Raw genomic sequence first — 23910 nt, 5'->3', positions numbered from 1 at the left:
TGCAAAATGGATTCCCGAAGGACGTCCGGTGGTAGTGCCAACACCATCCTCAATTGTGTTCACATTAACACTTTCTTGTCGTCCTTGCTTCCTGTCGTGTTCGTATGCTAAAAGAAAAGACATGCGGGAAAAAAACATCCCTCCACGATGATGAAGCATCAAAGCGTGGTGTGAACATCCTTGAAACAAGTGTTGCGCAGTACCAATCGGCCAACTCATTCCATCCAACATGAGATCGGGGCTTTTGTCGATGGATTTGATTTCTGTTCCGTGTACTTTGCCGATGGTATGGCCTTGATTGCGCGTCTCACCGTGGAACGTTGGTGTGTGCCCTTCACCCACAGATCGGTCATGTGGAGTGCGTGAGAAAGCATATTCGAAGAACGATGCCATTAACAAAACACGTGTTACGGGAGGGCATGCAACACTGGACGCAAGATGTAACTTCTTAACTAAATTGGTGATCGTATACATTATACTAACTAGCATTATCTTATCTTATGTTCACACATTCTTTCCAACTCTTTGGATTGATGAAATGATCGTTCGGTGCGCGATATGTTCTACCCATACTTATAAGAACTTTTCTCAAAAAAAACCCCTAGAACAACTACACTACAAACATAGGTAAAGTAAAAGAAATGTTTCGTTCGTCTTTATTACATTGTCCGGAGATTGTTCATTTTCTTCCTTCCGGGCTAGTAGTAGTGTAAGGTCGGACCACAGCACCCCTTGTGGACTGTCACTTTCTTACATGCTAATTGCTTAACGATAGAGGGATACCGGTTTAGGTAAGAAATGCTAACCGGACAAAAGGAGATGATTTTGTTCCGTGGTTACGAATGTATAAAACTACATTACACTACTCATTTTGTCTCGGTCAGTCACATTCGATTTATCTCGTGTTCACCGTGTTCACCTTTATGTTTCCATTCCAGTGCTTGAGATTCAATGCCAACATTCGCTCAATTGGGATAGCTAATATGCATATATATGTGTAAAAACTTTTCCCCACAGTCTTTCCCCCGTTTGTGACGTGGGGCTGAAGTTTTGATATTAGAGTTTGTTTTCATAATGAGCAAAACAGGTTTTTCTTTTTTAAAAAATAGGAATCATTCAGCGTTCTGATATGGTAAATCACGTATGTTGAGCTTTGAATGACTTCCTAACTGTAAGAAAGCCGGAAAGGAAACGATATCGGCACCTTAGGCTAATGTATCGTAACCGGGAGAGAGACACCCGTTTTGGACTAACATCTAACAACGTGTGAGGGAAAGAATAAAAAAAAACTATGTCAGAGAGCAGAATTCATTAACGATAGTAATAGTATATAAATATATGTATAGATATATAAAGATAAACCGATCGCGCGAATTGCCCATTGCTGCATTGTTGTTCAATATTTAGCGTCGCGTGAATTAACAAACCGTTCGCAAGATAAATTCTACTCTTCCTTTCAACTAGTAACTATCTGTAAATACGCTTCAAACGAGTGCACAGGTAATAATTGTATAAAAGGAATCGTTATTTCATTTGGATTTGCGCACCATCATCCTTTGCACGCATCCTTTGAAACTTCCGAGAGATAAATTGTAGAAATGTGTTTAAAATTTCATAACGCATTTAACGTGTTAACGCGCTGCCGTTACATTCAAATAAACGATATTTGCCTTTTTTTACGGCCTACGCAATAACTAGGACAGAAATGTATTGCTTTCCGTTTCTTGATTCAATGCTACTTTTTCTTTTTAAAAAAACTTTCCAGCTTTTAAATATCAAAATAAATTTCTATCGCTCTTCTATCTGCTGTTATGCTAATGTTACAGGAAAAAGGTAGATAATTGATTTAGGAAATTGTTTTAAAAAAAAGCTTCAAATTGAAAAACTAAATTTACTTCACCGGCAATCAGGAAAACGAACGGGAAGCGATTTCATTCTGAGTTAAATGCATGTTTCCATTTGTTCGTTCTTCCCCTTTTTGTAATTCATTGCATTGGGTGTTCGGTAAACGGATACTATTAATAAAAAGTTTAATCTACCATCATGAACGGTACAATATGCGCTTCGTATCGTTACAATTAAATGAAAACTTTAAGCGAAAAAATAATAATGCAGGAAAATATTAAGGCAATTTTCTCTATCACCGTCCGAATAATGTGTGACAATAAGGTGGGGGCACAACTTTTAAAAACGCGAGAGTCGTACACAAAACCACACATCATCACACCATCATCGTGAGGCCATTTAACCAGCTAAGTTGTAAACAATAAGAATGTGGAATGCTGGACTGGTAGCTTTAAGTTGATAAAATTCGATTCAAGCGTACTGGCTCTCTCTCTCTCTCTCTTTCTCTGGTGGGTTCATATTTTCTTCTATCATTTCAACGACGTTACCATCGGAGGTACGGGTGAACCATCGACACCTACCGATCCATTTTCAATCTCCTCCAGCGGTTGTGTCATTACCGTTTGTTCCAGATCAACATCCGGTTCCTTGTCTAGCAGCTGCTTATCCTGCTCCTGTTGCATTGCATCGTCACTATCGGATGTGTCGTTGTCCTCGACGAGCGAACTCGAATCGGCTGAACTGGCACTAAACTCCGAATCGCCACCATCGAACGGTTCGGAGTCTCCACCACGCAGCAACATTAGTTTGTCAAATCGTTCCGAGCTGAAAGCCAAATTTCCACCACCGTTGGAACTAATCGTCGACGATACTGGAGTCGTGGAGGCGGTTGTTGATGGTGCTGTTGTAGTTGATGTCGAAGAAGGTTGTGCAAGTGAGACCGGTTTGCCCATAATTTCCTGACCCTTGCGGATAGCCATCATAGCATCGGGCTTTTCATCGGAGCTAATAGCATTGCCACGCGCTGGTATGGAAGGTTGCTGTTGGGACTGTAACATATGATCGGCCACAGAGAAGGATTGCTGCTGTTGCTGTTGTCGCTGGCGTTGTTTGGCTGCCGAAAGCACCGACAAATGTTGGTAGATAAAGTTGCGATCCATGCTGCGTACCAGCTTGTACGATTTGCTCATCAGGAAGCGTCCGATGCTCTGCACGTACTCATCAACATCGATAATCATTTCGTCCTCCTCGTAGTAATGCACCAGATGGATCGAGATGACTTTAATGTGTACACGATCGAAGGGGATGGTTTGTAGAATCTAAAATAAAGTTTATAAAGATTAATAAACGATCATATTTTCCCTTAAAAATTGTTTACGTTCTTCACAATATTCTAACTAAGTATCCACAAACGTTCCCAATTAAGCTTCGCCGGTAAAAGAATCGATAGAAAACACCCACAAAAGGTCAGTCGGCAAACACACGTGACAAAACCCATCAATCCAGTGACGGCTGTACGCTTACCTGCAATTCCTGTCCGTGGCAGCCAAGGCTGAGCAAATCGATCGATGTTCGATTGACGGCCAGCATTAGCGTGTACACTGGGAAGCACTTGACCCGCGGGTGAAACCATTCCGTCTCTTCGTCCAGCACGCTGTTTATCTGTACCTCACTGTCGTCGTCGTGGTGCAGCGTAACCTACGGATCGATAAATGACACCCGATTAGTAGGGACGGGATCAAAAGCGTGAAAAAATCACTCAATTACCTCCTTCGGGTACGTGTTCGGCGATAGGCACGCGTGTATGACCTGTACGTTCGACCGGAAGGCGTTCTGTTTGCGTAGCGAAAAATATTTACGCGGATCCGGTTCCACCAGGTAGCCGCCCCAGTTCATCGTTTCCGCCAGCCACGGGGCGGTCATCATCGAGTCACTGTTACCGGTTAGCGATTGAAAGAACGTTCCGAAACGCTTCCGGCCGAGCAGGTCCGATATCAGGTGTGCCATCTCCGGTGTCAGCTCGTGCCGGTTGGTAAAGTTCAGCTGCTCGACCGGTGCATTCGCGTTGCGCATGAACGTCATCGGGTACTTTTTCATGTGTATATCCCGCACGTACTTGACGAGTGCCGGATTGTCCTGCGGTACACCCATCAGATCGTAGTCGCGCGACATATTTAGCCGAAACTGTTGATGGCGTATTTCTGCAATACAAGGGGGAAAAAGAAAACCAGAAGCCGGTAAGAATTAAATTAGGAAGGTGTATTCTGTCGTTTTTTTTGCTATAAACGTGCAACAGACAAAACCCATAAAACCGGCTAGCTTAACAAGTATCAGTGAGCTTAACGATACGCTTTACGAACAACGTTCAGCTAATTCTCACGGGTTGAATACCGCACGTTGAACAAGAGCGGAACATATGCGAACCACAAAAACCGCATCCGTAAAATAAACTGTACGAACTCCGAACCTCGATATTTAGGCGGTTGAAAAGAAAAAAAAAACCCGTCTCCGCTATCGAATGCCGTACCGTGTCGAATGGCCAGAGAGATGCGAATGTTTGCGAAGAGGATTAACTTTTTTAAGGTGCTTTCGTCTGTGTGTCTGTTTCGTGTGTTAAAATCACTCCTCACAACCCTACTGTCGGTGGAGAACTTGTGAATTTTGATACCAACCCCCACGGTATAATTGAAGCCAAAAAAAAAATCCTTTTCATATATTCAAACTTCGCACTCGCCTGCCGCCGCTTTTTAATGCCGGTTGGAATGTTACCAAAGCAAATCGTAACATTAAACTCTATCCCACCCCATGGTACGACCCTCCCCTCCAACCCCAGGGGTGAAAATGTGGTCCCATGTCACAGGGATGAGCTACCCGAAACGGATTGTGGTGACACGAGATATGATCGTGATGTGGGCAGAAGGTTAAATTCAGTCAAGTAATCCTACGGTGAGTAGCAGCCACAGTCAACTAACCGGTGACGGCAACAAGTGCTTCCGTACAGCGGTGTGCCCTGGTTGGCAACGATGATATGTGGTTGGCAATGAAAAAAGATTGCCACCCTGCCCAGGGGAACTTTATTGCATCTGCGTTTTAAAGGCTTCGGGAAGGAGAATTCTGGAAGCTTTTTTTTCTTGCGGTTCGAAATATGAAATGGAATTAATTTTTGGTTATGCATAGATATTTAAGATATAAAAACCGACGATAAAATTGTTTAATCTCAATCTAAAGGGTATCAACATTATTAAAATTAGTTGCACATTAAAATTTCCTTACTTGAAGTGTAATATATTTTCATTTCCATTTACAACATATTTGTGATCACTACTTAACATTTATCAAGGAACGTTTTAGGATAATTTTTTAAATAGTTTCACCATTACACCGATTTGTGTTTGGGAAGAAAATCTAGTTTATGTTGAGCTTTTTTTCCACCCCCTTTCGCTTTTCCCGTGTTGCCACTGCTCAGCTTCGATCCGGTGGAAAGTGAAGTCAAGTGAATTCCGTACCGTGAGTCAGCGAGAATCACACCCTGATTGTTTAATGATAGACTACGTTCGATTCCCTCGCTACACGTTCCGCACGTTCTTGCCGCTTGTGTAAATCGAATCGAACTTTTACCATCGGTTTACGATTGACCACTGATTAGGACCGCGTAGCACGTGCCTTCGGGAAAGCCGAATTGTACGCTGTTCAACCGTAAATAATGTGCGTCTCGCACATTGGAGCTAACCAATTTCCAACCTTCCATCCGCGCACAGGGTTGGAACAATAGCACGCGCCACAATTTGCGTACAAAACGGCCCAACCTCTCCTGCCCATTGCCACCTATCTTTTCTTGTTTAAAGTTCAACCAAACGATTGGATTCACCTTTTACGCATTTTTGCTCCCGAGTGGCCTCACTCTTTCTCGTTCGGCACTGACTCTCGATCAATCTGCGCACCCAGCATGATCGCCCGGTGTAGTAGAGTGTATAGAACAAGCGCACCAAACCGTTTTCCTTTACTGACCTTTTCCTTTTGAGCGTGTCTCTTGCCTTTAACCGCTAATGTAGCAAAGAAAAACTGAACGCGGCATTTTTGGGCCCATCGGGAAACAAGCAGACAGAGAACCTTTCGTTTTACAACCCGCTCCCGGGTATACAATTGCTGTGAAATTAAATGCATCAATCTGAGCAATTTGTTTCACTTCTTTCCTTTTTGGGGTGCTGTAGCCTTGGCCGCGTAGTTGGTGGTGCAAAAAGCCAATTTTATCTTCCACACAATCGATCTCATTAAAAGCGTTTAGCAGCAAATTGTTTCTTTCTAATTGAAATTGCAGTAGAACAGACGTGTTTGTATGTATGGCAGCTTTTAAAGGGAAGGTTTTTTGTTTTCTTTTGCCCCCACCTGACAATCAAAACACGTGGTGAAGTTATACTTTAAAAAGTATTTCTTTTTTAAAATCGATAACAAAATGTCGTGTGGTAGAACAAAAAGGAAAAAAGGCAGGCATTTTCTGCTCCAGTTTTTCCGCTTTTTTTTTTTGGTAAATTTTGTACCAAATTTCCGGTCTGCTAAGTGTCACTTCCGTCCTCGACGCCGATGGTAGACGGTTTTTTTTTTTGGCTATTTCAGTACGAACCAGCCCATGCTGCAGTTTCGTAGGGTTGAAAAACTGGAGCACTGAGGCACCAAGTCGTTCTGCATGGTTTTTCCAAGTCTTCTACTACTACTGTTTGTCGACAGTGGAAAGAAGGAAAAAAATGTATAAATCAGCAAAAACTGACAAAACCCCGAAATGCAGAGAATGACTATACATATCACAGTAATGCCAGCAAAAAAAATAGACGACCAGCCGGAAGTGATTAGTTGGACGGTTACATGCACCAAACAGTAGCAAACAAAAAAGGAGACCCTTTCTATGTCTTGCAGCTTTGGGATAGGAAAAATAAACGCAAAAAGTTTCGCCCTTGGTGGAATGTAAACTCACTTTTTGGCGAAGCATAGCAGTACGTCTGTAAATTGAAGTGAATTAGCAGTACTTTTCATGAGTACATATTTCTAATTCTTCATCATTTGATTCTATTTCATTGGTCGAAAGTTTTTGAAAAATCTAATGTTACAAAGGAAACTTGTCTTTATTACAAAGATCTTGTGATCGACCTCGCGATGAGTGCATTATACTCCAGAAAACTCCAGATTATTATTGCTTTTAAGATCGTTAAAGACACACTAGATATACGCATGATTTGCAGCCACGCACGTGAACTCACACGCGTGAACATAATTCAAGTGCGTGTGATCATTCATTAGCGAGACGCAACGTTGTACGATGATCGATTTTGCGATCGATCCTTCCGAAACGTCTCAGACATCAAAGAAATAAGCAAACCAAACAAATGAGTAAGCATAAAATCGTCTACAAAACATAGCAGCAGCAGCAGCTATCACGAACCACCAAACCACCATTGGCCGCATAATTCTTCATCATTAGCAGTACCCCTCATTATTACCGCCGGGGTGAAGGAACGACAGACACGCGGAGCAAAAGTATTAACGAAAAAGGGGTGATAATCAGGGTGCCCAGGTACTGTTATTAGGGGGATCATTTTGGTTACGCATTTTCAAAATTGGATTCCAAAAGAATTGAAGCTTTTTTTTGGTTTAACAATGTTGTATCAAAAAAAAGAAATACTAGCAAAATTTGCAAAACCTTTCTCGTCGATTCATTTTAATGAAATAATTGCATGGCAGTAAATCGCTTAATATTCTCGGCGCGTCCTTTCGCAACGTGACACACAAAAGCAACGCATACGGGAAGAAACAATTATTTGTCTCGGTGACAAATTCACACAAACATGGACTCGGTTTAATTAACGACCCATCAAGATTCGCATCGCATCGCGACGCGATGGTCAACCATTTGAAACACTACACCATCGCACCGAACGAGCGCCATGTTTCGCTAATTGATTAGCAAGACGATCCGCATCACGATGATCATCATCATCATCATCATCACCGACGATTCCTCTGTCAGCTGTCTCGGCAACGGAACGAACTTGTGCTGCTGGTTTTAACCGATTTTGTTGTTGTTCTGTTGCTCTATCGCTACCGGGCATTTTTCTTCTCGGGCTGTATCTTGAGGGTCAGTGTTAATGCCGCAGCAGGTTCGATTATTATCCTGTTCCCATTGCTGGTTTTTCTTTTTAAGCTGTAACTCCCTCCTCTTTGCCTGCCCCAGTGCCCCTCCGTGCAGCCAGACGACGAACCTCGTCCGTTGCCTTTCGGATATCTTGTGCTTCAAATCGACCGATCCCCTCGTGTTGAAACTGGCAAATACTGCTCCACTGTGTGTCGTGTCGACAACACATAATTTCGCACCAACATATGATTGGCGTAGCTGTGTTTGCTGTGGTCACTTTTCGTCCACTATCGGCACTCCCGCCGTTCTTACCGTGTGTTTCCGATTTGATACTTTTGAACGGGAAGAAACGGGGTTTCCTATTTCTGTCCAGCAGCAGCTCGGTTCCAAATACACTGAAATAACACACGAACCGCTCCTGCCAATGTGTGGCATTATGATGATAATAATATATTTTGCACCCCGAAAGGGCATTTGGCTAAAAACAGCTGCAGGCAGCACTGTTTAATATGGGGCTAAATTGAGCTAATTTGCAACAGCGGCTGGTTTAGAGCGGTGGATTCTGGTAAACGAGGAACCATTTTTGTTACAGACTCGAGCTTAAACTGGGCTTGAAGTAAGACATAAAATTAACATATGGTTGAAGCAGTACAATTCTTCCCAAAACACCACATTGTATCGAAACGTTTTGAAAACGTCGGAAGGAGTTATTGAAAGATAATTGTGAGAACTTTAATCTTGAATCATTCCAAAAGGAGAGGCTAGTAAATTATGTTCAAACAGTTGTAAAATACAGGATGTTCCGGACGATGCATTACAAATTCTATTCTTCGCCACAAAATAAAAGGCCGCCACTTAAGGCGGGAGCACTTCAACAGCAAACAAAAAGCTTCTGCAGCTAATCGGTCACAAACGGGCACCGGATGAGGATATTATTTAAATAAATTTTCTCGCTCATCGGTAAATGAATCTGCTGCCGGTGCAATAATCTCGTTGCCCATGGTATGGGCTACCACCGGTCTAAACGGAACGGACCATCTAACAAGTTTTCATGAACAAAAACCTGCTTAGATATCGCCGCTCAACCCAGAAGGAACCGAAAGCGACACCTGAAACCGATAAAGAAGCAATAACGACTCACGGATGCGTTTGCTTTATCTCGGCGGAACGTTAAATCGGCTTAAGCCTTCTTTTCTTCCTGTTCGTCCACGAGTGGTTCTCCCGGCCGGTAACCAGTACCAGAGATGGAGATGTCCAGCGTACACAAACACCATTACCATAAGCCACCATTACCTTTACCGTAGCCGTGGTCCGTGGGAGATTAGCCATTCAAATCTAAAGTGACCCAAGCACGCTACGGAATGTCGTTTAAAGGTGCTCCTTCTACCTTTAATCAAAGGGCCGGAAATCGATTTCATCTCTTCGACAATGGTGCCGCCTTAGTTGGTGAATGTTTTATTTGATACTTTCCATTTTATTGTGTAGTGATTGTGAAAACACTTGATGCTAAAAAGCTACGATGAGAGTGTATTATTTAGGTTTTATACGTTTAGCTTAAATTATGCTTAAACTCGCGACTAATTTAATGTGCGTGATCTCCGAGATTTTTGATTCTTAAACATTTCTGTTGAACATTTGCTCTTGGTGTTGCCACTTAGCTGCCAGAATAATATATAATTTTCGAATTTTCTTTAAAATTAGTGTTTTTTATCATGACACGATCGCATGATCCGATGGACGATCTACAAAAGAATGTTTTGCACTTCATATCTCAAAGAATATTTTTTCCCTTAAATTAAAACTTTAATGTTTTTCTGCGTATACGCTAATTCCTTCTAGAACATCAATCTTTGAAAACCCCTACAGTATATCAGGTATGGGCCGAGAAAGGAAAATACAAAAGAAATTGATTGCGATCCAGCACCAAAATGTCCAACCAGTTAACCGAAAAATGGGGGTCTCCGCACGGCGTACGGATAAAACCAAACAAACAACCGTTGACCGGAAGTTGAGTGACCTTCTTTTGCGTGGTCCACCAGCCATACCCAAAAAATCCAAACCGCCTGGTTTGCCTGGCGTAAACGCACCACACCAGCAGCTAGCTTCGAAATTTGAAACATCCAACCTACGAGAAAAGAAAGCACTAGGCTTCGACAGCGTGCGCGAGGCTTAGCATGTAGAGTGAGACCCCACAGCAGTGGGACCGTGTCGGTTGTCTAGTGATGTGGCTTGCGTCCCATTAATGCGGCAGAGCGGGTGAGCGTGTGCAAGCGCGCGAGTCTAAACTCTCCTAAAACGAGCCGGGGGTCTTTCCGTTTGGGGTTGCGTTTTATTGGATTCCATGCGGTTGTTTTCAACGCGGGCCCTTCTAGCGACCGTTTATTTATTTATTTAGCTGACTCTTTGCCACAGAAAATTTGCCCGACAGCAGCGCAAAAGGTACGGCTCGGCGAGCGGATAAAACGGCAAGGTGAGCCTTTATTTTTACGCAATCCACAACGATGCTGCGTTTCCTGCGTGCGAGCTTCTTTTCTAATGACGCACTCGTGCGACAGACAACCCACCAACCGTGGCTGGGTAACATTTATACGTAAGTCTTCTCTCCTCTTGTGAACGTTTTTTTAGTGGTGAATTCCATAGTTTAGACTCATTTCAGGATGCCCCAAAAAGCACTACTAAATGACCAATTCAAACCAAGGGCAATTCAAACCGTCCAACTTCCCGTTTTTGGGGAACAAAGTATTTTCCTTCTCGTTTAATTCCCCATGGCAGTTTGGCGAACGGGTTAATGATTTAACTTTATAGCAAACACGTGCTTGCACAATCATGCAAATGGCGCCTTTTTAACCCACTTGTTTTTCAAGCTTCGAGCACAAATGGAGAGAGAAAAAAACTCACTTCGACGGGAAATCACCGCGTGTTCGGACCGAAAGCGAACAGTCCAAAAGAGCGGCAGTTTCGATTTCGAACCCTACGCCGTTAATTAACATCGAGCACAAGTCTGAAACTAGCAAACTAGTATATAAAAAAAACTAAACCCTACCTCTTATCGCTTCATCATAACAATGCGAGCTTTTCATACCGACAGGAAGCTACTACCAATTGAATTGAGTGAGCATAAAAAAAATATTTCACATCCTTTGCAATTCGTTCTGTTGTTTCACCCCGTTGGACTAGCGACTACCATACTGCGAAGGTTGCCGACAAACATATTCTTTCGTGCTTGGTGGAGGTTAAGATATTGCTTGAGTTTTTGGTGACAAACTTGTTGCCCAGTCGGAGCAACATTATGTATTGATTGATTGCGTGTCGCGAGGTCAGCCCGCAGCAAGGCTGTGGTAAACTTTGAGCGTTTTATATCGCACGAAGAACCGACATACTTTTGACCTAATAAAGCAATCATTGCTAGCTATGGGAACAAATATTGCCACTAGTAGTAGGGTCAAGTAGCTCTTTTGCAAGAGCGGAGCGCACTGCTCTCGCCTTCTAAAGTGTGCGGTGTGTTTGAGGTAGCTCCACACGGAGCGCTGCACACAGGAGCGATTGTGCGATGCGCTCCCAGGAGCGAAGTTTCGCACCACAAGGAGCGCTGCACGAAGGAGCGATTTCGTACCTCTTTTTCCCGTGGGCTATGCGGGAGCGCGCACAATAAGATGAGCGGAGCGATTGAAATACCTCTTTCGCTCTGACCCACTAGCTATAGCCTTAGGAAATTTTCAAATGTTTATAATTTTTTTTATTTTTTTCTATTTTTTTATTTTTTTTTATTTAAAGCATTACTTGAGTGAAAAGAAACACATTGCAACCAATTGGCATTAAAATAAATCAATTTAATTTTTTTTGCAAAATTTCCCAAAAAAAACGTAAGGCCCCTTCTGAAATTTTCGAGTTGAAATTTTTTTTAAAATTTTTTTCTGATTTTTTATTCTTTTTTGTGTTTAAAGCATTATTTGAGTGAAAAGAAACACATTGCAACAAATTTGCATTCAAATATATCATATTTAAAAATTTTGCTACATTGCTCAAAATTGAGGAAAATTTTACATTTTCTCAAACAGGGTATGGAACTTGGTTCCTCGAATAACTTCTGACACAGACATCTGAGGGCATGGCCGTCCAAGAAGAAAATGTAGCCATTGATGCCATCTATCGGTCACAAGTTAAAGATTGGCGATCCGTTGGATACCGACCAAGTTATAGGCAAAACTTGGCGCAAAAATGAGGAAAATTTTACATTTTCTCAAACAGGGTAAGGAACTTGGTTCCTAGAATAACTTCCGGCACAGACATCTGAGAGCATGGCCGTCCAAGAAGAAAATGTAGCCATTGATGCCATCTATCGACCACAGGTTAAAGATTGGCGATCCGTTGGATACCGACAGAGTTATAGGCAAAACTTGGTGCAAAAATGAGCCTTAGTCAATTTTCATTTTTTTGATTTTTTTGATTTTTTGATTATTGTTCACTCTTTTTTTTATTTAAAGCATTACTTGAGTGAACAGAAACACATTGCAACCAATTGGCATTAAAATAAATCAATTTAATTTTTTTTGCAAAATTTCCCAAAAAAAACGTAAGGGGTACCCCTTATGAAATTTTCGAGTTGAAAATTTTTTAAAAATTTTTTTCTGATTTTTTATTCTATTTTTAATTTAAAGCATTATTTGAGTGAAAAGAAACTTATTGCAACAAATTCGCATTCAAATATATCACATTTATAAATGTTGCTAAATTTCCCAAAAAACGTAAGGCCTTATGAAATTTTCAAATGGGAGCGCATCGCACAATCGCTCCTGTGTGTAGCGCTCCGTACGGAGCTACCTCTTTTTTGCGTGGGCTGTGCGGGAGTGCGCACAATAAGATGAGCGGAGCGATTGAGGTACCTCTTTCGCTCTGGACGTTAATTGCCACCATAATTTTTCTTCTGTATCTTTGCCAAAAGTGTCTCGCGCTAGATAACCTTCGCCACTTACCCGTGGTGTCCATGTAGATAATCAGTATGCTGAGTACGGTCGCGAACGATATGATGCACAGCGTCACCGGAAGCAGCTGCCGGAACGGGGACGGTCCGAGGGGTGAGCTTTTCGAGGGTAGCTTCGAGGCGCCCGTACCGCCGCCGGTCAGGCTGGCCGGGTTTGAACCGGTCATCGTACTGAACTGATGCAAATGAGGTAGTATATGGGCGTAGCTGTGCAGATGATGCGGCTGCTGTAGGTGGTGTGGGTGCTGATTGTGCTGTGATTGTGCCTGCTTCTGCTGGCCACCATCTAGGCCACCGATACCGCCGATAAGGATCGTTCCGGCAATGTTGGGAATTTGGTTCTGCTGCTGGTGCTGCTGCTGCTGTTCATCCGTTGACATTTTTCCTTTCTTCTCCTGGACTTTCGTCCTCATTCCATAACTAAAATGGTGCAAAAAAAGAAAGGGAAAGAAAATTTAGCACGTTGCACAACTGGGTTTTGATTATCTGTGTACCGTTTGCTTTGTAATCTAATACAGGAACCCATCCTGTTCGTGAGGATTTACTCTTTACATTACAAGTCCTGTTATGTAGCATACATTTTATCGTCAAACAGGGCTTTTTGAAAGAGAATAACTGTGTTTCTTTTTCTGTTACAAAAAACGCTTCGAATAGAACAAAAAACATTTTACCAACATGTTTAACTTGGTTCGAACCCTTTCGAACAGTGTTTTACCCAGCTCAGAGGAAGAAAAAAACATACCGGATGGAACAAGACGGCTGAACACCCCCCGAGCTGAACACTTCTTTCACGCATGATCGAATATCAAAAAGGCGAAGAACCTCGCGGATCAATTTTCCGTACCGAACGAGCGCACGATTGAATATTTGAGAAGGTGTGCACCAAAAAAACCCAAGGAAACCGATTGTTATTACTACACCCAACGTTTACATCGGTTACAGCACAAGGGTGGTGATATGCACGCCAGAGGAGAGAAGGCAGAACAATAAAGTCTTGCACCGCACCCATCCGGTGTTTGGCGGGGGTTACTATTCCCAGTCTTTGATATCTATTTGTGCGATGGATGTCGAAGTGCGGGGAAAACGGGGTTCTACCATAACCCTCGCAACGCAACGAAGTTTGCTGGCAATACCTTGCGTGAAGAGTATTGATGCAACTCAACCCTTTCCTTGGGTTGGGTTCGCAGGTGGACTCAGGTTTCAAAGAAAAATGCCTTTTTGTCCGTATGTCAGGAAAAATGGTACACGTACACACGGAGGTACAGGGGAACCACCCCCGAGAAGGAAGCAAAATAGCCCGTATTTAATATTAAAAAAGCATTTCTTGGTAGCTGGTGCATACATTGTGTGTGGAATTAATATCCTTATAGTAGCAATTTCTTCAATTTAGAAGAAAGAAATTTCATCTCATATTTATAACAAACTAGAAACCATGTCTCGAAGAACTTTTGTTTCTGATTCGTTCCCATTTGTAGTCTACACAATTTTTCCCAAGATATAGTAATCTTGGCCTTACAGTTCGTCCTTACGGTTTCAAAGCGGATCTCTCAAGTGTGTCAAGTGAATGCGTATTAATGCGGGCCTTAGCATCCATTTCTATGCGGGTGTTAAACAAAAGAAAGACAATCTCTCTCTCTCGATCACGTAGTAGAACACGTGCACAGGATGCTTCTGCACTTCAAACCGTTCCATTACATTTCATCCCAACTTTCAAGGCCCGGTTTTGGAGGAGATTTATTTTTATTAGCAGCTCCTGCACATTCGTTTGTTGTGCAAAATTGCACATAGGGGGAGAAGGAAAAAAAAACAACAGACAGCCGATCTCCACTCGAGCGAAGATCCATTCTTATTGGCACAACAGAAAGTATAAAAGAAAATCCTCCAACCGTTCGTATAAGCGCGCGCACTGCGTGATGAATGGGTAGTTGCACTGGAACTGTCGTTTGATGGACAAAGAGCAGCATGCGAGTATGTTTGCTGTGTGTTTGTGTGCTTTAAGTTGTATTTTAATGATTCGGGATTTTTTTTTTTTACGTTTTACGCAATCTTCCTTCTTTATGTCACAGAGCGACATCGTCATCGGCTTGGACTGTTGGTGATCGGATCCGGACACGCGCGATGGGTATCCGCCGTGTCTCAGACCAGTCCACGAGGTCCAGAGAGAAAGGTTCGGAGCATATTTATGAGTACAGCGAGGTCATTCAACCGAATTATTGCCCTTTGTTACGATCACACACACACACACATGTGTGTGTGGGTGTTTTTGTGTGTGCATGCAATGTCGTTCTTTGTGTAATAATTTGCCCAAAAGGAAGAGAGAAACGGAGAGAAAGGAAAAATCACGAATGCATTAGAATAAATTGAAGCGAGAATGGATTTTGTGCAGCCACCCCCAGCCAACCAGAATTAAGTCATCGAGCTTCACATTTGTCAATTTAAGTGACATAAATAATCCACATAAATCGTTTCTCATTTTCCCAGACAATACAATACAGTTCACTTAACCCAGATGATGATGAGGATCATGATCATATGCATTGCTTTACTTAGTTGGGAATAGCTTTAAACGACGAGAGTAACGATTGGAAGAAGAGATTTGAACCCAGGCCGGGCTTGTGAAGAATTGTGCCTTACCGATGGTACTGATCAGTTCCCTCCAAAATGACTCTCCAAATGGGAATAAGGTGGGAGAACAAAGAATCAATAGGATTTTACCTCTGGATTGAATTGTGTTTTGTTAAAGAAAAAAATAAGAAATTTGAAATGAGAAAAACATTCGACCAAAGTGAAAAAGACCCATCGTTATAATGCCACACATGATTGTGAATTGCTTCATATTAACACAAGGTTTATACAAAATAACAAAGGATATTCTGATTAAGATGGGGATAATACGTTTAAATCTACAATGTAACGAATGAAATGACTTGAAAAAAAACCCTTTTGGGGTTATCCTTTTGGGTAATAAAGCTTCTGCAGTAATTTTTTTCAACCCAAAGTTACTACTAGTTCTTGAGTTACCAAATGTATCAAGTTTTAGTAAGTGACCTGCATAATGTTTTGCTATAAACCACAATCAACGATTATAAAAAATCTATACATCATCATTACGGCAGCAAGAATAATGTATAATAAATTACCTTCTACCCTAGGCTCACCAATAATCACACCTGTTTCCCTTTTTTTTTCTTCCACCATTCGTCCACAGGATGTAAACCATCAGTAGAGCTACAAATTCGGTCGCGTACACTGCTCGTAAGTCAACTAGGCCAAGGAATGACCCGCGTCAAAACCACTCGAACACATCGATCGGATGTCTCTCGCATCAGTGTAAAACGAAGTACCAGAATGTTGTTGTGCTTTACTTTTCGGCTGTTCGTTATCCTTCGACACTTTTCAAAACGTTCATATCGGGTGCTTGCACTGTTGCAACTCCTCTCTTACCCACTATTCGTCGTTGTCGTCAGCCATGTGTGGCTGTGTATGTTAAAGGAACAAAAAGGACGAACACATAAAATAACGTCCTGGCAATGTTTAGCACACGAGAGCAAGGCACAAAAAAAACCCCTGAAACAGAACCTTTCCTTTTGTTGGTACTGCTGCACATGCTGCGCTTCATTATCCTGATCCTTACACCCGCTGCACATCTGTGTGGTACGCAATGTGGCACATTGCTGGAGGTCTTAACATACCCAAAAGCGAGAAGCTACGATACGTTTTTCGAACACGAAAGATAACCAACAACTGTCCTAAAGCGAACAGGAGAGAACAGCAAACAAAAAACAACAACATGTGAAGTGAAAGACAAGCTTCATCGGGCAAGGATGAAATCGATATCGACCAGCGACAGACAAGAAGGACCATCGGAAAGAAAGTACACAGAACTATTCTGACGCTTAGGCAAAGTTCTCCATTCAGATCGAACCGATACAAACGTTTCAAGAACGGAATAAAATCACAAAGTCACATTTTTTATAAATAAAAAAACGCTCTTATGCCGTATCTAATCGCGGTGCAGCGTTTCTACACGAGGAGCGTTTTCAAATTCTTAGTTTTATATTCAGTTCTTCATCCGTTCACTAGACTATTATCGTAAAACTAACAACAATTCATAGAAAAATGCAATGATAAGTACACTGAAAGCAGCATATAAAACACATTATTCATTCCCCGCGATCCACATCACACATATGTTAGACGATCTTCGATGTAACGATTCTACCATAAAACACACAAGACCCCGACATATGTCGTTGCATGATAGTGGTACCGTACCATTTGAACTACATCTGCTTTTTTGAGGCTTTTACGGAACAGCTGTTTAGTCGCAAGGTGCTTTAGAAAAAATGCATTCCATTCCCACGGACGAAGCCATTTTGTGACTGTTTTATGTCTTATCGAGTACCCTAATGGATCGTTACTTTGAGCGTATATTTAAACATTGTTGAAGTCATATATCTTGATGAACATTTTTTGTGGAAAAGTATAAAAACATATATCTGTATAGAGTTATACAAAAAAAAGCTTTCGCCAAGCTGCAAATATGGCATGCAGATTATTACTCCCACCGGACGAAAGCATTTATCCCTATTTCCACATCGTAACGTAAAGTGACGAATGCGCACGGAAGTGAAGGGCCAAACGGGGGAAACAAATTTAAAAGAAAACACCAACAAAAGCCATTCCGGAAACGTAAAGCCAAGTGATGTCACGCGAGACCCGGCACTGAGGTTACGCTGCGGGAGCATGAGAAACCGGATACGCTAACGTCTGGTACCGGATCTAGCAATGGCAACCTTTTCGTATGAAGATGATACTTTTGGGTCGTGCACAAGGCACAGCGATGGGTCGCAGCAGAACTTCATCATCATGCCGAAGACTTTATGATACATGACTGGTGAAGGGAACAAGCAGCGCGTGTAGCAGCCGGCACGAGATTTACCCACTAATTGAGGGCAGAATTGACAACTTCAGGAGAAAGAATTCAACTACGATGTGTTGTCTTTGACGCACGTCTTTTTATGAAGTAAAGGAAGATGCGCGTAACAATGACTTGATTTGTCTTTCCAATTCTAAGCAGCTCATAGTAGAGGATTGTGAGATGGTCCCTCCAAAAAGAATTGTTAACATTCTTGCAAAGGAGATTAGATTTCCCAAGACATCCTCGTAGCTTATGCCAAACATCTCGAGACGCCTCTGTCCAACTTAAAACTTATGTCCACATTTTCCCCAAAAACAGAGGAACGTTTCAGGAACGGTTTGCTGTACGTGAACCAATTCACCCTTGTCTGAAACCTCCACGTCCTCGGGCTGATGGTTTCCAGCGCAGTTTCGTAAATATTCGAAACCCACTTAAAATATTATAATAATGCAAAAAAAAAATAAGACGAACCAACCCATTACACCGTTTAAATATAGCTCATCATTCCGTCCTGCACATCACTACGGAACAGTTCCCACACCCTGCGGTCGCATTAACGGGACGTACGTGTACAATCAAACAGGAACTCGCCGATTATCATTTTATATCGCAGCGCAAAAGAAGCCCGCACACAGCTTGGCCTTCCCTTGGTCCTTGTCGCCCGGCAGCAATTAGCATAAATTTTGCCCACTTTTTCCCAGAATATCGTGCCTTCTTGACATGCGAGGATAGTAATTTGTTTAGGGCAGGACTCGCACCTCAGGGCGTTCCTTTTCTCTTTCCTTTTCAGCTTCCTGCACTCCCGAATGAATAGTTCCAAAACGCTTACAGTACATACAGGACGCTAAATATCGTTAAATAACTATCTCCATGTTTATAGTGCCTTCTTCACGTTTTTCGATTACGAGCCATCTAGTCCGCGCAAGGACGACGGCAATAATGAAGGGAAACCGTTATAAATTATCCATCGAACATTTTCTCACTGCTGAAATCAAATCAAGTCAATGAAATCGACGGATAACATGCGAAGGACAATAGAGACAATCGAGAGAGAGAGAGACAGAAAAGGGTCTTTCGGGCAAGTGTTACTGCACTGGACATATCCACCATCGTCCGGTTACCGCTCCAGGGGATCCTCCGTGCCTGAGGACTGATTGCGCACTTCCGGCTCTGGGAAGACCCAGGGTAAAAAAAAACGTTGGTCATGATGCATGATGCACCTGGCACCTGGCATTCAACGACGACTTGTTCTGGTTGATTACAGGTTGACTTCGCGATTGCTCACAGGAGTAGTTGGATGCACCATTCCGAACGATTCGGGGACAAGACAACAAAGCAGAGCGCACGTATCACGATAAGTTCCCGTTCTGTTCGCATTACATTATCGCTTTCTGGTGGTTTCCCGTTTGTTTCCTTCGCACGCCATCGCTGCGCCGCTCCTGTCTACCTTCGGGCAAAAACGGCACGTCTTGATGAGGATGAAAATCTGTTCCCGCGTACGCTGGGATTTATACACCCGGACACTCTGGTCCCGGACTTATTCTCAGGTCGCTCAAATTAGGAACCGTGCTCGGTCGGCGGAAGTACCCTTCGGACCGGGAAAACGATTGCCAGTGTCGGAGTCACAACACGTGCACGTCTTCTAGCCGATGGGTATAACTTCCAGAACTTGTTCGACTGATGATGGGTAAAGAGATAATCGTTCGGATGTCTGTAATTACAGAACTTTCATCGTTGGGTATCCACAAAAGTGAACATTGTCAACATTGTCGACGATCTCTTTAACTTTAAAACTAAAGCAGAGTTAAACAGTGAATAGAAAGTTGTACATATAAACATGTTAAGAATGTAAATTTCAACTTTTGATCGCTTTAAGCTCCCAATATACTATGAATTTATCAATAAAGCCCTAATCTTTCGGAAGTATTTAAAAGCTGCTGATGTATGAACAATTGTCACATCATTGAGCAGCAAATTGCGAACATTTCTCCTAGCTGTCAACACACAACCAGGTGATCTCAATTCCGGCAAACAAATTACCTTCAGCGATAATAAATTGTTGAAAACTTCTCAATTTCAGTGCTCGTTTCCCGGCTACGTGGGGCTACGTTACAAAGGAGGCGAAAAAAAGAACTTCCACACAAGAAAACAGACAACACTGATGACCAGCAAAAAGTCCAGAGCTCCGCTATCTAATGGTTGATGGGGAGTTTTTTTTTCCTAAGGCATGTCTACCTTTCCAACACGGACCGGAAGCGAGACACGCACTAAGGTTTCCGTACGATCGAAGACCCAAGACGCTCCACATTCTTCCCTGGGGAGCACGCACCTAATTACAGACAACTTGGTAACGATCACACGCAGTTGCTGGGCGTGGTAGTGCTCGAAAGGCGACAACCTATCGCCATCACAATGTCCGGTCTATTAAGAAAACCGGAGAATATCTTCTGAGCGGTTGCGTCATTAATATCTGAACATTTACGGCGCGACGCGTTCCGCGAGGAATAATCTGCTTCAAGATATTGTAATTATTTTCACTACTTTAACGTGTGTGAATTGGTAAGGTAAAGAATCTCCATGAATATAACAAAAAAAGCGTATTTGTTCTAACGTTTTTTTTGTGTACCAAAGATGCTGTAAATCCGTTCGCTGATTGATGTAAACCAACGAAACCCATCGTCATTACCTCTTCCGGACACTTTTTTTTTCTTGCGCTCTTAGCACCCGTGCTACTTCTCCTTCTCCGTCAACTCGCTTCCTTTCTGCTCCTATCGATTTAACCTTCCTCACGCTCATCAAAGCCCTGCGAAGACTGCGACCGGATATAAGTGCTTCCGGAAAATGCGTGTTTTTGTTGTGGTTGTTTCTTTTACGCTTTCTTTACACTCGGAGGTTACTTCCGAACTTGACATTCGTTTGCCAGCGTATATTACAGCATCACACAACTGTTCAGCTGCCGGTCGGGGATTTGCCCGTAATGATCTACAGTCGTTGAATCGTTTTCCTTCCTTCCGTTCTTCCGGTTTGATTTTTTTTGCTTGCTGTCCCTTACTTCCGCAATTGCTTCTTTTTTTAAAATGGTTACCTACCCTTTCGGTACGCTCCCGGGACACCTAAGCGGCCAGCCACTGCAAACGGTTCAGTTTGATTTATTCAGTCATTTCGTCATTTGCCCACCCGTTAACGATCGGGTGGTGATCGGAGCGAAAGGAAACCAAAATCAACCACATTCTTTACGGTTCTTCATTCTTCCGCCAGTTTTGTATGGATTGTGTGCTTTCGTTCGTTGTTTGAGGTTTTTTTTGCTCGGACATTACCTTTCCGGTTGTTTTCTTCCGATCTTAATAAAAATAAAAAACAAAATTGTTTGTATGCAGCGAATTGATACGAACAATGATTTTTTAATGTCAAATTTCCCACGATACTTAATTGTATTACGCACTTGGAAAATACAACTTCCACACTTTTCCTCCTTTTCTTTCACATTTCCATTGAGAATCAAAAAGAATCGTCATCGTCGTATCTTACTAGAACCAAAAACACTTTCGATCGGTGAGAAATGATGATGAAACATAATGCAAACAAAACAAAATATAAACAACCACAACACAACAAATCTCGTAACTGCTAAACACCTTTACATCGTTCCGCTACTGTGTCTGTGTTGCTCCAGGAGGCCAAAAAGCCATGTCCCGGGTAAACTTGGGGAGGAGGAGAAAAGAAACCCTTTGGGCCCCAAAAATTTTCCAAAACCCCTCCCCCCCAGTTTGGTTCATTAATTATGAATCCAACCTCGTACCGCGCGCTCACGGTCGAGCGGAAGCAATAGATTTTCATCGTCATCAATCGGCCAGGGCAGGAAAAGGCATGTTTGAAATAAATTAGACCAGAAGTTGCTGCTCGCTAGTGCACCTTTCTCCCACATTCGGTTCCCTGTGTGTTTCATCCTCCCCATATCTGGATTCACCGATCTGACGGCGATGATTTCTCCTCTGCGGTTGCGTCGATCGATCTATCGTGGCCCAACATCGATCGAACGCGATACGGTGCGCACACCGTTTTCACCGATCGAGGTTCGAACCGAACCCTACCATCAACCATCCTATGCGACAGGTGGCTGCCTTCATCGTGCCACACCATTCTGCCAACCCTACCGAACCTTCCGCATCGCTCACTGCTTTTGCTAACCAAACAAATAAATCACAAGTAAACATTACGATCGACGGAAAGTGCTTTGCGGTTTGATGATTATGTTTTTTTTTTGGATCGAAACACTTTGTTTTAATTATAAAAGAACAAACAGTAGGTAGTATTTTGATCACACTACTAATTGCGTGTGTAGAGAGAAATGTTTCCAAACATTTCCAAACATCGGAAGGTAATGATGATGCAACACAGCGATGGAAACAATATGTGAGGGTTTTCTGCTTTGTTCCACGGAAACCCTTTAAACTTACGATCATGTATAAATATTTGTTTATTGCATACACAACACGAATTGCCGGAATGCTTCACTATAAAGTGTTCCAATTTCGTGTTCACTTTTACCATTTGCGAAGACATTTGCCAGTGTGCTTTAAATAAGATTACGTTGCTTTAATTGTACCAAAGACTTAACCTCCGCAAATGATGATTACTAGGCACGATATCAGTTCACATTAATGTCCTTAGAAATAAAAGACGCCAAAGTATATTAACTAAAGATTCCCTTTCGCCTTTTATTCCTTTTTATCCCATATGCCTCAGCTTGATTTCTAATGTTTTTGAATCTTTTAAATTAAGGCCCAACAGCTGCTAATTCGATTCCAAACCGGACGATATTTAGTTACGCGGACTTAATTAGCAGTAATATACAAATCGATCGTTTAGATTAATAAAAAAAAGGTTCGATATTAAACGATTGTGAAATGTCAAGAATAACCATTAACAAGTGTGACACTTACGAGCTAAAGATCGTCATCGTTGCTCACTGCTGTGCTCGTATCGATCAGCGAACAAGATCTGAAGAATCCGTCTTCTTATCGGCCGACCTCGCTCGCTCGCTGCGACGCTTAAAAACAAAACGTTCTAGACGTTTCCTAGCGTTTGCTTAGCAAAGCTTTCTTCCTTGATCGTTTCTTACAACCTTCCAGTGCTGCAACAGGCTGCTTCTCCTTCTGTTCTCAGGCTGTTGCGCCACTAAGGTGAATTATGACTTTCGTTCGTTCTTGCACAAACAATCAACCGCTGCTTCTTGCACACACAGCACCATTAAGTTCCCGTCCTTGTGGAAACTGCGATCGCAGTCAACACACGTCAGTGAGTGCACTCAGCAGATTGCAGCTGTACACACCCACCGATCGCGTATGCAATAACACCAGGACAAACGGGTACGAAACCGGGAACTGTATGACGCACTTTACGCACTATACGTAATAATATAATTATCAAGCTTTTATATCACTTAAGCACAACTACTAAAAAAAACACACACATATTAGTAACTTTTATTCCCTTATTTTACGTTACTCATAAAACTTGACTAATTCGTTAATTTTGAATTATTTAATATTTACAAAATCATCTTCTTCACACGGGTATCTTTTTTTTTACTGTCTCGTTCTCTATTGCTTCCCTTTGCCCTTCAACATGATCACGATTTAATGACATTCAAGATGGCTTAAGGAGAATACGACCGTAAAGTCGTTTCTCGTGTATTTCTCGTGGTTGTCTAATGCAATAATAAAAAAAACCTTCCTTTTTGATGCATTAAATGGTAAAATGAAACCTTTGCTAAATAAAAAACAGTAACATAACAACAAATTACATCTAAATGCACTTTTCGAACAAGATCTTTCTTTTTTGTTTCGTCCGGTAGGCTCATTGTGGCGGATGAGAGCTACAAAAAGATTTGCGTGGGAAAATGGGTTTTTAGTGAGGAAATACGCTTCAGTAACGTGTCTCCCAAGTGAGGTCAGATGGATGGGATGGAATTTTACCCGGTTTGGGGATGGGGAAAAAAACAAAACCTCCCCACCGACATCGAGTAAAAAAAGTAAA

General features: G+C 42.2%; 1 protein-coding gene across 4 annotated transcripts in view; it reads right to left on the bottom strand.

Annotated features, from left to right (window-relative positions):
• Nucleotides 1-628: 628 nt before the first annotated feature.
• The window catches only part of LOC125762102 (protein Star), a 31804-nt gene continuing 8522 nt past the window's right edge, over nt 629-23910 (bottom strand). Inside the window, exons 2-6 of one of the 4 annotated variants that reach the window (XM_049423867.1) lie at nt 22815-23327; nt 12943-13370; nt 3613-4046; nt 3370-3543; nt 629-3164 (exon numbers count right to left, since the gene is read on the bottom strand). In XM_049423867.1, coding sequence (XP_049279824.1) covers nt 2376-3164; nt 3370-3543; nt 3613-4046; nt 12943-13370; nt 22815-22831 — 1842 coding nt within the window. In that variant the 5' untranslated portion in view covers nt 22832-23327 and the 3' untranslated portion in view covers nt 629-2375. The remainder of the gene's footprint in view (nt 3165-3369; nt 3544-3612; nt 4047-12942; nt 13371-22814; nt 23328-23910) is intronic. The other 3 variants (XM_049423868.1, XM_049423869.1, XM_049423870.1) reach the window with 3 other exon arrangements.

This window comes from Anopheles funestus, chromosome 2RL, assembly GCF_943734845.2.
Source record: "Anopheles funestus chromosome 2RL, idAnoFuneDA-416_04, whole genome shotgun sequence".
NCBI classification, from domain to species: domain Eukaryota; kingdom Metazoa; phylum Arthropoda; class Insecta; order Diptera; family Culicidae; genus Anopheles; species Anopheles funestus.
This window is presented reverse-complemented; position numbering and strand designations above follow the sequence as displayed.